The sequence below is a fragment of the Mesocricetus auratus genome, unplaced genomic scaffold (genome assembly GCF_017639785.1).
Source record: "Mesocricetus auratus isolate SY011 unplaced genomic scaffold, BCM_Maur_2.0 Super-Scaffold_100041, whole genome shotgun sequence".
Taxonomy (NCBI): domain Eukaryota; kingdom Metazoa; phylum Chordata; class Mammalia; order Rodentia; family Cricetidae; genus Mesocricetus; species Mesocricetus auratus.
In genome coordinates this window covers 4,209,308-4,225,382 of record NW_024429218.1, presented here as the reverse complement: position 1 = coordinate 4,225,382, position 16,075 = coordinate 4,209,308, and the positions used below count along the sequence as shown (strand labels likewise).

General features: G+C 44.0%; 1 protein-coding gene across 2 annotated transcripts in view; it reads left to right on the top strand.

Annotated features, from left to right (window-relative positions):
- The window catches only part of Arhgap10 (Rho GTPase activating protein 10), a 252,142-nt gene that overhangs the window by 192,231 nt on the left and 43,836 nt on the right, over positions 1-16,075 (top strand). For both annotated transcript variants that reach the window (XM_040734823.1, XM_040734822.1), the window contains one exon: positions 11,959-12,109. In XM_040734823.1, the coding sequence (XP_040590757.1) occupies positions 11,959-12,109 (151 nt within the window). The remainder of the gene's footprint in view (positions 1-11,958; positions 12,110-16,075) is intronic.

The window sequence follows — 16,075 nt, the reverse complement described above, 5'->3', positions numbered from 1 at the left end:
GTGTCCTGGTGCTGCCCTTCAGCTTTGGCATATCCTCAAGCATATAGACCTGCTTATATAGGGCAAGAGAGGTAATGAGAAACCAAACTTCCCTTCTGGTATCCCGGGCCTTGGATCAGGCCAGGACCAAAGACATTTTGGCTTAAACACTTCTGGTATCTCTGGCCTTTGGTAAAGACGTTGCTTCCTACAGGGTTCTTTCTTCTTTTAGACAGTCTCTACCCTGAAACCACTTGGCCGTTTCTACCTCATCTGTGATATCCAGTTTCTTACCATAGGAGAGCAAACCACCCCAGATTTAGTTATTTTCATGATTAAACAGACAAGGGAAGGCGAAATTTGCTTTGCTCTGTAGCTGGGCCTGAGCTAGGATGTTTTCAAGCTTCTGGGGGAGGACTGTTGAGGGCAGCCATCTGGAAGCTGCTATGGTCACATCTGGTGCCTGAGCTGGGTTGACTGGACTCCTACCTACACATGACTTCTGTACAAATGCGGCCTCCTCAGGGCTCCAAGAAAATGTTCAAGCCAACAAGGCCGAAACAGAGTATAGGGCCCTTTGAGGATCTGGTATCAGATATCCTGTAGCTCATTTTAACATATGCTCTGGTAGAAGCTGCTCTGGGCCTGCATAGATGTGGGGAGGAGAGCATCATTGTCCTCAGCATCAAAGAAATTATCATTAAAATTGCACACATGGTGACTACTGGGATTATTTGTTGTAATGTGTCTCCTTTCTCTTCAAGATTATCAGAAATCTATCAAGAAAAATCCTAAGAATATTTAAAAAAATCTGATTTCTTATCAATCACTCTGGTTTCAGGATTAGTTATTCCAAATTTATTAGATGGCATTTGATTATAAGAAAGTCTTAACATGCTGATTTCTCTGGAAATAAACTCAAAGTGATGGCAGACAGTGTTGGATTCTGGACCAGTTTCTTGTGACAAAGTAAGTTTATGTGACTCTGTTTGATGGGTCCTTAACCTTTCATACCAATGAAAATGCCAAACACTTTATTATGAGAGTGTCAACAGTAATTTGGATGAAGGGTTTTTGCTCTGCTCTGCATGTGGTTCCATGGTTGTTTTACTCCACTGTTTATTCTCTTTTCAATTGAGGAAATGTGTTCAGCAGTGCGTGAATACACCCCTCTAATGTGTGTGGGGACATTTGTGTCAAAACCAGTCCTAAGCTTGGCCAGAGTAAGTTCCCTTGAGCAAAAGCTGTCCATTGCTCTTGAAGCATAAGGATGTGATTGTGGGAGGGACAGAGTTCTCAACTGAGGAGGTTATGCCTTCCTCCTTTCAAGGTAGGAAGTAGGAAAGGATTGAGGCTCTGTTACTGTCACCTTTTAAGATCTATTGATTCGATCGAATCCAAGAACACATCAAAAAAGCCATCTACCATGATCAGGTCAGCTTCATCCCAGGAATGCAGGGATGGTTCAACATATAAAAATTCATCAATGTAATCCACCATATAATAAACAAACTGAGAAAGAAAAACCACATGATCATCTTACTAGATGCTGAAAAAGCCTTTGACAAAATCCAACACCCCTTCATGACAAAGGTCTTGGAGAGATCAGGGATAACAGGAACATACCTAAACATAATAAAAGTTATATACAGCAAACCAATAGCCAACATCAAACTAAATGGAGAGAAACTCAACAAGATTCCTCTAAAATCAGGACCAAGACAAGACTGTTCACTCTCACCATACCTCTTTAATATTGTACTTGAAGTTCTAGCTAGAGCAATAAGACAACAAAAGGAGATCAAGGGGATACAAATTGGAAAAGAAGTCAAACTTTCACTATTTGCAGATTATATGATAGTTTGCATAAGTGACACAAATAACTCTACCAGGTAACTCCTACAGCTGTTAAATACCTTCAGTAAAGTGGCAGGATACAAGATTAACTAAAAAAAAAAAAAAAGAGTAGCCCTACTATATACAGACGATAAATGGGCTGAGAAAGAAATCAGAGAAACATAACCCTTTACAGTTGCCACAAACAACATAATGCTAACCAAACAAGGGAAAGACCTGTATCTCAAGAACTTTGAGTCTTTAAAGATAGAAATTAAAGACGGTACCAGAAAATGGAAAGATCTCCCATGCTCTTGGGTATATAGGGTTAACATAGTAAAAATGGAAATTTTGCCAAAAGCAATCTACAGATTCAATGCAATCCCCGTCAAAATCCCAGCACAATTTTTCGTAGACCTTGAAAGAACAATTCTCAACTTTATATGGAAAAACAAAAGGTCCAGGATAGCCAAAACAACCCTGTACAATAAAGTAAACTTCCGGAGGCATCACCATCCCTAACTTAAAGCTCTATTATGGAGCTATAGTCCTGAAAACAGCTTGATATTGGCACAAAAATAGACAAGTAGACTAACGTAATCTAATTGAAAATCCTGATATTAACCCACACACCTACAAACACCTGATTTTTGACAAAGAAGCTAAAATTATACAATGGAAAAAGAAAGCATCTTTAACAAATGGTGCTGGAATAACTGAATGCTGCCATGTAGAAGAAAGCAGATTGATCTATGTCTATCGCCATGCACAAAACTTAAGTCCAAATGGATCAAAGACCTCAACATAAATCCAGCCACACTGAACCTCTTACAAGAGAAGGTATGTGGTACTCTTGAATGAATCGGTAAAGGAGATCGCTTCCTGAACATAACATCAGTAGCACAGACACTGAGACCGACAATTAATAAATGGGACCTCCTAAAACTGAGAAGGTTCTGTAAGGCAAAGGACACAGTCAGCAAGACAAAATGGCAGCCCACACAATGGGAAAAAATATTCACCAACCCCACATCTGACAGAGGCCTGATCTCCAAAATTTACAGAGAACTCAAGAAGCTAGTCACAAAAACATCAAATAATCCAATTAAAAAGTGGGGTATAGAACTAAATAGAGAATTCTCAATAGAAGATTTTAATATGGCTGATAGACACTTAAGAAAGTGCTCAATATCCTTGGCCATCAGGGAAATGCAAATCAAAACAGCTCTGAGATACCATCTTACTCCCCTCAGAATGGCTAAAGTCAAAAACACCAAAGACAGTTTATGCTGAAGAGGATGTGGAGAAAGGAGAACACTCCTCCACTGCTGGTGGGAGTGCCAACTTGTACAGCCACTTTGGAAATCAGTATGGCGGTTCCTCAGGAAATTGGGAATCAGTCTACCACAAGATCGAGAAGTTCCACTGTTAGGCATATACCCAAAAGATGCACATTCATACAACAAAGATGTCTGTTCCACTATGTTCATAGCAGCATTATTTGTAATAGCCAGAACCTGGAAGCAACCTAGATGCCCCTCAACTGAAGAATGTAAAGAGAAAATGTGGTACATTTATGAAATGGAGTACTACTCAGTGGGGAAAAAACACAATGGAATCTTGAAATTTGTAGGCAAATGGATGGCACTAGAAGAAACCATCCTAAGTGAGGTAACCCAGTCACAAAAAGACAAAAATGGTATGTATTCACTCATATATGGATTTTAGACATAGAGCAAAGGAGTACCAGCCTACAATCCACACCACCAGAGAAGCTAGGAAACAAGGAGGACCCTAAGAGAGTTAGGAAAAAGGTACAAGATCTGCTGAGCTAATTGGGAGCATGGGGGAGGGGAGAGGGAGTTAGGAGAAAGAGAAGGGAAGGAGGAGTGGAGAGGAGGACATGAGAGACCAGAAAGATCAAGCCAGGGTAAGAACAGAGGAGAGCAAGTCAAGAGATAACATAATAAAGGGAGCCATTATAGGTTTAAAGAGAAATCTGGCAATAAGGAAATGTCCAGAAATCTACAAGGTTGACATCAACTAACAATCTAAGCAATAGTGGAGAGGCTATCTTAAATGTCCTTTTCCGATAATGAGATTGGTGACTGCCTTATATGCCATGCTAGTGCCTTCATCTAGTAGCTGATGGAAGCAGAAGCAGACACACACAGCTAAACACTGAGCTGAACTCTGGAATCCAGTTGCAGAGGGAGGAGTGATGAGCAGAGGGGTCAAGACCAGGCTAGAGAAACCCACAGAAACAGCTGACCTGAACAAGGGGGAGCTCATGGACCACAGACTGATAGCTGGGAAACCAACATAGGACTGTTCCTGACCCCCTGAATGAGGATGTCAGTTAGGAGGTCTGGTTAATCTATGGGGCCTCTGGTAGTGGATCAGTATTTACCCCTAATACATGAATGGACTTTGGGAGCCTACTTCACATTGAGGGATACTCTTTCAGCCTAGACACACAGGGGAGGGCCTAGGCCCTGCTCCAAATAGTATGACAGACTTTGAAGATCCCCCATGGAAGGCCTTACCCTCCCTGGGGAGCAGAAAGGATAGGGGGTCAGTGGGGCCAGGGGAGGAGGGGAGGCAGAGGGAACTGGGATTGACATGTGAAAGAACTTTGTTTCTAATTTAAACAGAAAAACAATGGAAAAAATATCTATTAAGAAACGGTGCAGTGCACACTGGGAAAGGCTGGTGTTTGGCTATGGGGTGTGTGATTCCCACCTAGACTTGGTTTAGTAGGAGAAGAGTTGGAAAGTAGACTGTTTGGGTTGTTTAAAATATCCATTTATGAATGTTCTTAAATTTTAATGGTAAGGTGTCTTTTTTCTAATGTGTTTTTAAATAAAATCTTGCTCTGAAGTTTGGTTTTGATCAATGTGTGTAGTGGCGGATGTGACCAGCTAGGGACAGGATGTTGGTGACCTCGTATGTCTCCATACAGAATATTTTGGCTGCTTTCCTCTGTAAAACCAGACAAGACTGTGCAAGACAAAACCCCCAAAGACGCGTCCTCAGAGCATAACAGCGCTGCTTGACTATGTGAGTCTCTGGGTGTTTAGTTGCTTTTCCTGCTGCTGTGAGAAGAGATCCTGACAATAGCGACTTGAGAGAGGAAGGGTTTCTTCTGGTCCACAGTTCCAGGAAGTCACAACAGTAGGAGCTCAAGGCAGCTGACCCAGTTGCACCCACAGTCAGGATGAAGAATGTTGAATGCTGTGTTCAGCCCGTGGAAGGATGCTACCTACAGGGGTGACTCCTCCAACCCGGTCAACATAGTATAGATATTCCCTTACAGGCTGACCTAATGTAGGTAATCTCCATAGTTGTGCTCACAGGCTGACCTAATGTAAGTGATCTCCATAGTTATGTTCACAGGCTGACCTCATGGAGGGGATCTCCATAGTTATGCCCAGGCACTTTTACCTCTTGATGATTCTATGTTGACAACACAGTGGTCAATTTTTATCTTCTAAGAGATTTTTTAAAATATTTCAAACATTTGACATTTTATCCATTCATCCATCCATCCATCCATCCATCTATCTATCTTGGTTTTCTGAGTGCAGGGATTAAAGGTGTGTACCACCAACACCAGACAACATTTTAAATATTGCAAACATTACCGCCATTGTAATGTGTATGAATTGTAATTTGAAAAAAGTTATTTTTAGTAAAGAAAGAAAAACCATTGCCATAAATTGTAGAAGTAGTGGTTAATGGTACAAGGATACCCACTACCACGCCCAGTGTAACCCCTCAAAGTCCCAGTGGTGGCTCTAAGGTGAGGACCCACCCTGAGGAGTTATATCAGTGCTGGTGGGGGCAAATGAGTGCTTCATGAGCTCTTAAAGAGTCAGGCCACAGTGACAGGCATGTGTACTTGAAAAAGTTCCAGATCATTGTGATGAATAGTTTTCTTTGTGATTCAAATCTACACATTGAGTTTTAGAGATTTGATAGATCCATGCCTCTTTTTTTATTTTTTTCTGCTAGAAAACTAGTTACCCAGCCTTCTTGTTTTCCAAAAGAAGATACTGTCGACCTTGAAAACATATGAGGTTATGCCAGCTACTTCCAGATTTGTTTGCTGGGATTGAAAGTTTCCAAGTGGTTTATGAAATAGGACTTTTAAAATCACAGTTGATACCAGCTTCAGGGGGAACTTCCCCCAGGCTCCCTGGGCCTTTAGGACTGCACATGGTGGCTTCCTCCTTGGAGGCTTCTGTCCTACTTTCAGGACTAAATAATGTCTTGGGATGCTCGAGCTCCCTTCCCCCCCCCCCAAAAAAAAGTGAAAAGAGCTGCCCTCTCCAAAAAGGGTTAGCCGGATCAAAGCAGAGAGAGTGCAAGCAAACCAGCACCACCCACCCTGGATCTGGGTCATAGGTGGCACAGAACGTGCTTTTGTTAATGTTATTCTGGACCTTTCTTGTGAAGTGTTTTTATGCCTGTTAGCAAAGGACACGCTGAAGAAAAGTTCTCGTGAGGCATTGGGTTTTCCTAAGTGAAGAGTATTTGCAGATGTTTGGGTTATGGAAGAATATTTGTAGATGCATGGGTTTGGAAAAGTGATTCCGTCTGACTGTGGGAACTCGATGTGCACAGGTGCAGACGGGTACCGTTGCACCTGGAGTGATTTTTCTAAACTTTAGTAAACCACAGAACAGTGCTTTATAAGTGGGATGCGTGTTCACAGCATGGTACGCGGGTTCTGCTGCTATGCTCCGGGCCAGAGAGGCCTCCTTTGTATAGATAGGGTCAAGCTACTGGTGAGCATGTAGGGGCTTCCTGCTGTCTTAGGTTCTATAGTATTACCAGAGGTTTAGTGCCCATCGTCCCCTTGTCTCTGCCAAACGCTGGCAGGACACTGGTATTCTATCCGCTGTTGATTCCATGGAGCCTGCCTGTGATTTGGAGTGTGTGGGGGCATGCCCCTCTTTGTGAAGGCTGATTAGAAAAAGTTGACCACCAAAACTGCCAAGGCAGAGACCACAGTCAACTGGGTAGTATGATCTCGTCTACGAGAGCTACAGAGACCGGTATCTGTTGAGGTCTGGGGATGTGTCCGCACATGTCTTCCAAAAGAAAGCTTCAAAGTAGGAAGGAAACAAGAATCATATCAATTTCATAAATATGCCAAATAAAATTTCTTTTTTTATTTTTATTTTTTTACCTTGTAAATCCAATGCCAGGGCCACCATCAGAGCCTGAGTTTGTGAGAAGAATGCACGCAACAGCCATGTCCTATGCTCTGTCATCCTTTATGTTCTCAATCCCTGTCCAGTCTCCCAGTCTGACAGGAGGCAGCCAGCCCCTACCATGCTCCTGTTGCCTAGCCTCAGGGGCCTCATTAGCATATGAGAGCTCTTTGAGGCCCTGCAGCAGTGAGCAGAATCTTTCCAGAAGTGGAGGTGTATTGGCCCTTGATGGCTGGTTCTAGGATGACATCCATATGGCAACAGCACGTTATTTCTGTATAACTCACATAGCCTGTGTACCTTAATCATCTCCCCATTACTTAACAGTACCTAGTGCAGTATAATTGCTGTGTAACGAGGGACTACATTGCATCTTTAGACAATAACGAATAACTAGATAAAGTCTGTACATATTCCCTACAGGGATAATAGTTCTCTTCAAATATGCTGTCTCTTTGGACTGCACTCTGTGGGATATGGGACACACCTGTGGAAGGACACTACGCATGTGCAAATCCTACTTTGTTGGGGACAAAGGGTTGGAGCCAGCAGGATGTTAAATAGCAGTTGACTCTGAGGCCTTTGTCTTGGGATAAGGCCTTGAGTCTGGCATTGATGGATGAAGGGAACAAGGGCAAATTTTCAACCACAGGGACCTCAGTTCACCTAGCTGTGCAGAGAAGTTGGTGTGAGAGACAAGAGGGACACTTTCCAGCCAAGAGTCCAAGTGTTAATGAACTCGAACCAACATGTAGCCTTAAAGTTCTCAAGTTGGAACCTCCCTGGCTGTGTTTGTCAGTTCCCATTATCAATTCTAGTTGAATGCCCTAGAATAGACCCATATTTAGTCATGGGGTTCAGCTAGCTCAAGACTAGACAACCGGACACTGTTTTTCAGTTTTGTCTATAGTACACAGGGAGGATAAACCAAAGGGAAGTCATCAATGGGTCTTTGGGTTCACTCAGAGCCATCTCAGTCACACAACCCCACAATGGTGTATTTTGCTCACACAGTAGACTCTGAAGCTGAAAGTGACTTTTGGGGTAATTATGCATTTTAGGAAGATTAGATGTCTGCTCTTTCTTCCCACTTCCCATGTTTACTTGGGAGAGAGAATGCATTGGCTTGCTGCTGTCTTCCTGAAATCTACCCCTAGCACCTTACTGTGGAGGCCTTCAGATGAGTGGGACTTAATAGTCACAGTGGCGTTTAGTGGCTGAGATTTACATCCCAGCATCAGGAAATCTGGTCCAAATTTTTGTATATAAAGACTTTTTTACATACAAAATATAATGTATAATGTCAGGCATAGTCATGTGATACATAAATTGTACCTGCTGCTGGGGCGACCAGAAGCGTGCAGACAGAATTGACAGTCTTCCTTCCACGGTGAAAAGGACTAGATTCCTGCAGAGACATCGCTGTGGAGATGAATGACTGTTCTCCTTCAGATGCTGCTGGTTGGAGTTGGGTGCTGATGCAGGCATTTCAGAGATGGTCCTTGTCTTCTGGCAGAAGTGATTCATAGCCACGCCTGGCCCTGGTGGCGTGGCAGGAAGAGCTTGCTGATCCCCGTGCAGAAGCATCTACTTCATGGCATCTGCGGGGCCCCTGCCTGTGAACGATAGTGACAGACTCTGTTTGTGCTAGCACTGTGGGGTGACCTGAGGTTGCAAACAGCTTCCTTACCTGACAAGCTTTGTTTTATTGTTAGGATTGTCTGGTCTGAGTTTTTCTTGTGCTGTAAATATGGAAATATGTGAAGAAGTGTTTAACCCCAGAAATGAATAAATTTGATCTGTTCTCAAACAAAGGCAACAGAAGGTAGATTAGGGGATTAGGAACAATAGGAGGCATGTTACTGTGGTAAGGGAATCAAAAAAAATCCCAGAAAGAGACCTGGGATGTGTGTAGTGGTTCAAGAATGATGTTTTGGTAATGTAGTGCAAACCAAGATGTGTAGAACATTCTAGAATTGGATCACCAGAAAACAGCTCAGCATTTCATGTGAAGAGCTTTGATGATTTCCTCTTGCAAACTCAAAAAATATATATAACTTAAAACCATTCCTGCACATTGCAAAGAATCACAATAATTAGTTTCGTAGCCTTGTGACAGGGAAAAAGACCTTGGAATCCATGCTACATTGGAAGGCAAGGTGGATGCGTTTGTGGGGCGTGGTCACTGGTGGGCTTATGTCCATGTGCCCCAATGCACCTCGTCTAACCAGTGGGCGGTGATTTAAGTGTAAAGTTTTGGTGCTAAAGTAGAAAAGGGAATATGTAAAAGCACCCGATTGGCTCTAAGTTTCTGAGAGTCGTAAAATAGCAGCCTTGCCTGAGGTCTTTCTCTGGAAGAGCGGGACAGCTGCTCAGAGCACTGGCTCTGAGAATATTGAGAATATTCTCTGGAAGAGTGCGAAATGATCACTGTCTTGTGAAAACAGTGGTTAAGCCGCGTCGTAGAGGTCTGAATTCACTTCCGCTATTTGTGTGTCATGGCACAAATGCAGGTTGGTACCAGTTATTCTGAGTCCTGTGTGCCCAGTGCTGTACTGAACGATGCAGTTTGTTAAGAGGTCTCCTGTACACTAACATCAGTTCAGCCATCCATCTCTGCATTCAGAGCTGGAGAGGTCCCCAAACCCACATGGTGCTGTCTCTGGGAGTATCTAGGCTTGGTAACTGTACTGAGGTGTAGGGAGACTCGGCTGTCTGGATGCCGGTCCCACAAAGAATTTAGTAAGGCAGTGGTCTACACCTGGAATCTGAGCCATCATATGTATAAATGGGGTGTGGCATGATCTGAGAATTCACAAGCATGTCTAGTGCCTATTTTTTTCCCCTGAAATACATTTTTGGTGTTCTGATTTTTGTCTTTAGTCCTGACACAGTTGTCTTAACTGTGGGATGATTTCCATGTCAGGGTTTCTTTGAATGACCCAGGAGCTTTAACATGTAAACCAAGGAAAACAAAACGACTTGAAGGCACATAGTCTGGTGCACACCCAGTGGTGCCTAAAGTCTTCTGAAGACCATCTCATGTTCAGTCCCAGCTCCTGGTTCTGAACTGAAGTGCTGGGAGGGACTTAATTCAGCCTTCAGGGTTTGGTAGAGCCACGGTGGTCTGACTCTGCAGACTAGGCAGCCCCCCACACCTCCTTCCCCATCGCCCTCCCCAAACATCTCATCCTCGCGAGATGAGGAGGAAGGGGTGCACAGATTGTCAGCACTCACACCACACTGGAAGACTGTGTGGTCTTTCCGAAAGGCCTGTCTGAACCGTCTCCACCCACCCGGTGCCAGTCCTTGGGGCCTGGCGTTCCGGTGCCCACTGGTGCTTTGGATGTCCTGGCCCAGTGTGGTGTTTGGTTTACTACTCTGATAGTGTCCTCGGGGCATCCGCCATGTTTGTGCAAATTGAGCACAGGTAAGTTCAGGGCTTTTATACAGCGTGGTCACGGTGCTGTTCTCTCTGAGTGGGACTATGCTTCCCGTTGTCTCTCCGTCACTGTTCTCCCTGCTCCCGTGCCCGGATGCCACTACCTTTTCCAGCTTGAATGGTGACAATGACAGGACACCCTCTGTGCCGGCAGTCTGGGCAGCAGCAGATTTTCAAAGCAGGGCCCTCTGGACCCCAGATTCTGCGGAAAGACACTGTTAGTATGTTACCAGGTACAACAGCAGATGAGATTCTCACTAGCAAATATTGGCCCACGGCAGCTAAATAATTTCTTATTCTGTTTATACATGAGGGGGCAGTGTGACACTATAAAGCAAATACACTGTTAAGTTAGCTTATTTTTGTAAGCATATAATGATTTTTAGGTGAGAATTTCTAGGGTTTCCAGTTAAAACTCTTCTCTGTCAGTCTTTCTGTGTAGACACACACACATCTAAATGACACCTTCACTCAGCACACAAGTCATACGCTTGCGTTTGCTCACGTGGGTAAGTGATCATGGCAGTGTCGTCTTTTATTGAGAGTTTCTCAGTGTGTTCTCTTAAAGCTAGGTGCTTGCCTCTAGTCTCACCCAGAGGAGTGTTTCAGCACTCTGCAGCAGTGTCTGTCAGGCTGATGTCTCTAATGTTTTATTTTTCATGACTTCATTGAAGGCTGGAGTTGCTTATGCTGAAGGGAGCCTCTAACCCCAGGTCTTGGTGCCAGGGAAGGTCTGTGATAAATCACTGCAATGTGACCGCTTCTCTTCATGGCACACATATTACTTTGTCCAAGGAAAACAAATTGCCAAGCAAAGAAGCAGCACTTTTTAATTAATGTTATTATTTCTGATATATGAGTGACACTGTAGATAAATCACAGCAGTGATGTTCTGGGCTTTAGAAATAGGAGAGAAAATTATTAAGAGGGGTTGGAAGGTATTAAATGAATTGATGAAATCTATAAAACATTAAATAAGAAAATTATGAAGACTGTAAATCAGAATCCAGACAGGTGATTTCATAGGCACAGCCTATTTTTAAATCAATAAAAAAATGCTTGTAAATGAATGTTTCTGTTTATGTTGTTAGGAAAAAAATAAAGTCCAGTATTTGGGCATAAGAATAACCCTCTGTGAAACTTTGGGGTACTTAATGCCTTGATACTGTATCCTGGCTACCTTTCTTCAGGGATGAAAAGTCATAATTTTGTCTACCCCATGGCGAAAACCATTGTACTTGTTTACTTTTGGGGGGAAAATTGTTTGAAATTGATTTGGTGCTGTTTTAATTTTAGTGGGATTCTTTATTTTGAAATCTTGTGTTAAAAAATGCTTTCTGATGTCAAATTCAGTGGGCTGGATTTTAGCTCTGGCCTGTCATGAATGAACCCCAAGTCTATTGTGACTGGGTTCTGGTTTGCTATAGCAATGGACAAGTTTCACTCATGGACACTCGTTGTCATGCTTATACCCAATGACAGATATTTCGGACCTCGCCAGATACTGCATTTCCTGAGCCCCCCTGCCTGTCAGCTTCACCTCCAAACGCTCCACCGCGGCAGTCAAAGAGACAGGGGCAGCGGACGAAGAGGCCAGTGGCTGTGTATAACCTTTGTCTTGAGCTGGAAGATGGTAAGATGCGGGTGGTTCTTGTGCTGGTGGCTGGCTGACAGCACCGCATGTCATACGCCCTCTGGGCAGGCCCCAGGATTTAGTCTCTGTGCTCTAATTTCTTTCTCCCCTAAGTTGTAAATTGTAATGTTTCAGATAGCAGGGAGGTTGGCATTTTCTCATCAGGGAGAAAAAAATGTAAGTTTCTGTTTTGTGTTTGTTTTGTTATGCACAGTTCTTTTTTATTTTTAAGACAGCTTAAATTTCTTTTTTGGGAGACACGTGTGACCTCCCGTGAGGTTACATAACCCTGAGACAAATGGAACTAAAATTAAAGCAGATCTTTGATGTGAGGAGTCGGTGGAGCCAATCCAGTGTTAATGCGCCTGGATTAAAGGCACAGGTCACCGTTGCGGTAGGGCTTGGACTCTGTACCACACCAGTGGACTGGCATTCTCAAAAGGCAGGACTGTTAGTCATCTCCAAAGCCAGGGGTGGCAAACTGACTTGCCTTTGAAGTTAGGCTGCATGAACTGGGTTCAGCGGACCCGAGGCAGATGGTGAACCTCATGTCCCAGCCAAGCTATGCCAGCCAGCGCTCACCTCATAGCCTTGTCTGGATCTTTAGGTCAGAACTGAGACTGTGAGCCCCATCAGGGCTGATCGGTGACTTGTTCTCATGTGGTTCTTGTGTGATATGGTGTCACAGCCTGTTTACGTGGGTATTTCTCCTGTTGAGTCAGCTCTCCAAATTTAAGGTCATCGACTTCTCTTCTTGCTGCAAGCCCGTAAGCCTTTATTATCCTTCCCAACATCCATGGGTACGTTGATCAGGACCAAAGTATCATACCATCATCATAAACACATATTCAAGAGAAAAGTATCTATCAGTTAATGCACGGAGGTGACAACTGTCCTCAAGTGACTGGGGGTATACCTCTGGTAACAATACTGGGGGTGAGCTGCTCTTGGTTCTTTCTGAATCACTTGCCACGTGTACGTGTGACAGAAATACAGTCAGATATTATTTTCTGTCTCCTGGAGAAAGTCATGAGCCATGAATATCAGTTTCTGGAGAGAGGGGGCGGGGAAGGTCAGAGATCACCCTACAGCCCATCTTCCAGGAGTCTCCTGTTGAACTTGGAGCCCACGGATTGGCAGTGAACTCCCGGGATCGCTCCGCCTCTGCCCAGTGCTGGGGTTTCACTCCATCCTCCTTCCCGGCATAGCTTGCTCAGCAGGTACCTCACTGATGGTGCCAGCTCCCCAGCTCCCAGAACTTCTCTTCAGGCCTCCTTTCCCCTCATGCTCCCTGCCAACTCTTCTCACTTCCGTTCTTTGTCAGCAAGGCTGCTAATAAGGAGTAAGCTTGACTGGTCTGAGTTTCACCTTCCCATACATCTCACCTGTTCCCTGGAGGAAGTGCTAGTAAACAGCGAAACACGCAAATGCCAGAGAGGAGGGAGGGGTGAGAAATACACAGGGCACCGCCAGATACCTGACTGGCCTCCACGGAGAGCGAAGCTAGCCGGTCCATGATGGAAGTGACCCAAGTCAGGCGTTTGTCTGGAATCACAGCCACACTCTGTTAGTCTTAGGAATAAAACTGTATCTCAACAGTCTCTGGAAGGGCTGCTCTTCTGTGCAAAGTTTCTAGATGATGACTAGTGACTGAGAAGTGCCCATTAATCTCGTCTTTGATGGAAAACTCAAGATGGCATATAGAGTGCATTGGTCCTAAGTTTTAGGAGATGTGTTTCTCCTCGGTGCCAGCAAATGCGCTGCAGTTGAACCACAGTCCCTCCTGATGTTACACTTCTTAAATGCTACTTGATTTTGAGGGGGAGAAATATCAACTATGCACTTCCTTCATCGTATCTTATGCTTGTTATTTCATGATATTTAATTGAATGTTATTTTACTGCTTTCTATTTTATAACTTTGTTATTTCTTTTTGGTAACAATCTTGACTTTTTTAAAACCTGCATTTACTTATTTATTGAAAATAGATTTTTATGCAATATAGTTTAATTATGGTGTCTCTTCCCCAACTCCTCCCTGATCATACCCACTTTCCCACCCACCCAAATCCATACCCTTTCTTTCTCACTCATTAGAATACAAACAGACCTCTAAAAAACAATAATACTAGAATAAAAGAGAACTAAACAAACCAGAAGAGGACAAAATGGGGGCGAGAGAGGGGAGGGAGCCAAAATAGTACACACACAGAAAATCAATAAAAACAAAGTTGTAAACCATAACACGTAAGCATAACCGTAAGGCTGAAATGAAAATCCAGACAAAACATTGAGACAGAAAGCACTCCCGAAATGCCGTTATGTCGGCCATCTACTACTGACTTGGCGCTGCTGTAGGAGGAAGCTTCTCTGAGGAGGGCGAACAGGACTCTGCTCCATGGGGGTAGAAGAATGCCATCAGGAGTCCTTTTAGTGCTCTGTGCTTGTAGCAGAAAGTACCTGGTTTCCCCCTAGGTCCATGGCCTGCCTAGTTTCTAGTCAACCTTGATCTTTTTCTTGTTTGTTTCTCTGTGTCAAATTAAACATGTATCAGTGTTTTTTGGCTGGAGTGCACTCTATGCCCCACATGTGTACAGTGCCACATGTGTACAATGTCACATGTGTACAGTGCCTGTGGAGGCCAGAAGAGAGCATTGGATCCCCTGGAATTGGAGTTGCAGATGACTGTGAGATGCTCTGTGGGTCCTGGGAATTGAACCTGGATCCTCTTAACTGCTGTTCTTAACTGCTGACCCACCTCTCTAGCCCCAATCTACCTACCTCAAAGTTGTCATCGTGGAAGCACCGGAGTTTGGTGATTCGGTAGTTTTTATATTGCCTTGGAGGTGAGGAGGTAATACAAACAAGTTAAAAAGACTACCCCCCTTTATTTCTGGAGCCACGCTTCAGATCTGGGTCGTGTGTGAGGAAAATGGTGGCGACAGTTGGGGACCACCTACCTGAAAGGAGGCGCACAGGGAAAAAGCAGTCGATGTTAATGTTCACATGTTACAAATTCTACTTCCTGGAAAATGCTATGTACTCCTTTTTATTATGATCTCAGTGTTTTGAGAAAGCATCAAGTCATGCAGCTCAGGCTGGCCTTGCACTCTCAGTGATGCTCCTGTCTTAGCTGTCAGAATCCTCACCACAGTGTGTACCCCCAGATCACATCAACCTGCTGCTGTGTTCTTGTTGCTGGACCGTGAGTGCCTTCTTTAGCGTTCAACTTTGTAAGGGTTCAAAAACCACCTAAAATATTTTTTGGTATTCTCACAGTAGAGTCACTTCCTGTGTTTTATCTGGTTTTGTTTAAATATGTGGTGCATTCTGGTAGAATACTGTAATGTGAATATGTCCCTGATCTCCTTGTCTCATTATAAAAGAAGGCAAATTTGAGTTCATAAACAAAATCAACAGTTTCTGGTGAAAAGTTAAGTGGATTTTTTTTCCTGCTACGATCTGAGGGAAGGGTTTGAATGTGTAGAGATTGCCTGTGTGGTCATAGGTTTGGTAGCTGAGCTTCCGGTATGCTCCATCTTCCCTGAGCCGGTCAGTCGGCCCTGGAGACTGCTTAGCATGCAGTTCAGCATCCACATAGATGTGGGCCTGTGAGGCCGCTGTGAGGACCCAGCAGGCCTGTGGGGAGACGCCTAGGACAGGCTCCACAGAACCCGCCTGGAAGCAGCAACGCAGCACCACGGTCTGCACTCACACAGCATGGACGAGCCCATCCCATGCGGAAAGTTGCCCGGTGTAAGCGTGGCAGCTTAGTGCTCTATAAAGACTGCTGTGGGCACACTTATCATGAAGGTCACCACTAAAGATGCCAGCATCGGGAAAGCCTGTGAGATTGGTACAGAGAGATTTGGATATAGGTAACACAAAGCAACTGAAGGCAGTTTTCGTCATATGTGACCAAATGACATTAAACTTACCTGCAAAGAAACTTAAACTTCTAGTTATT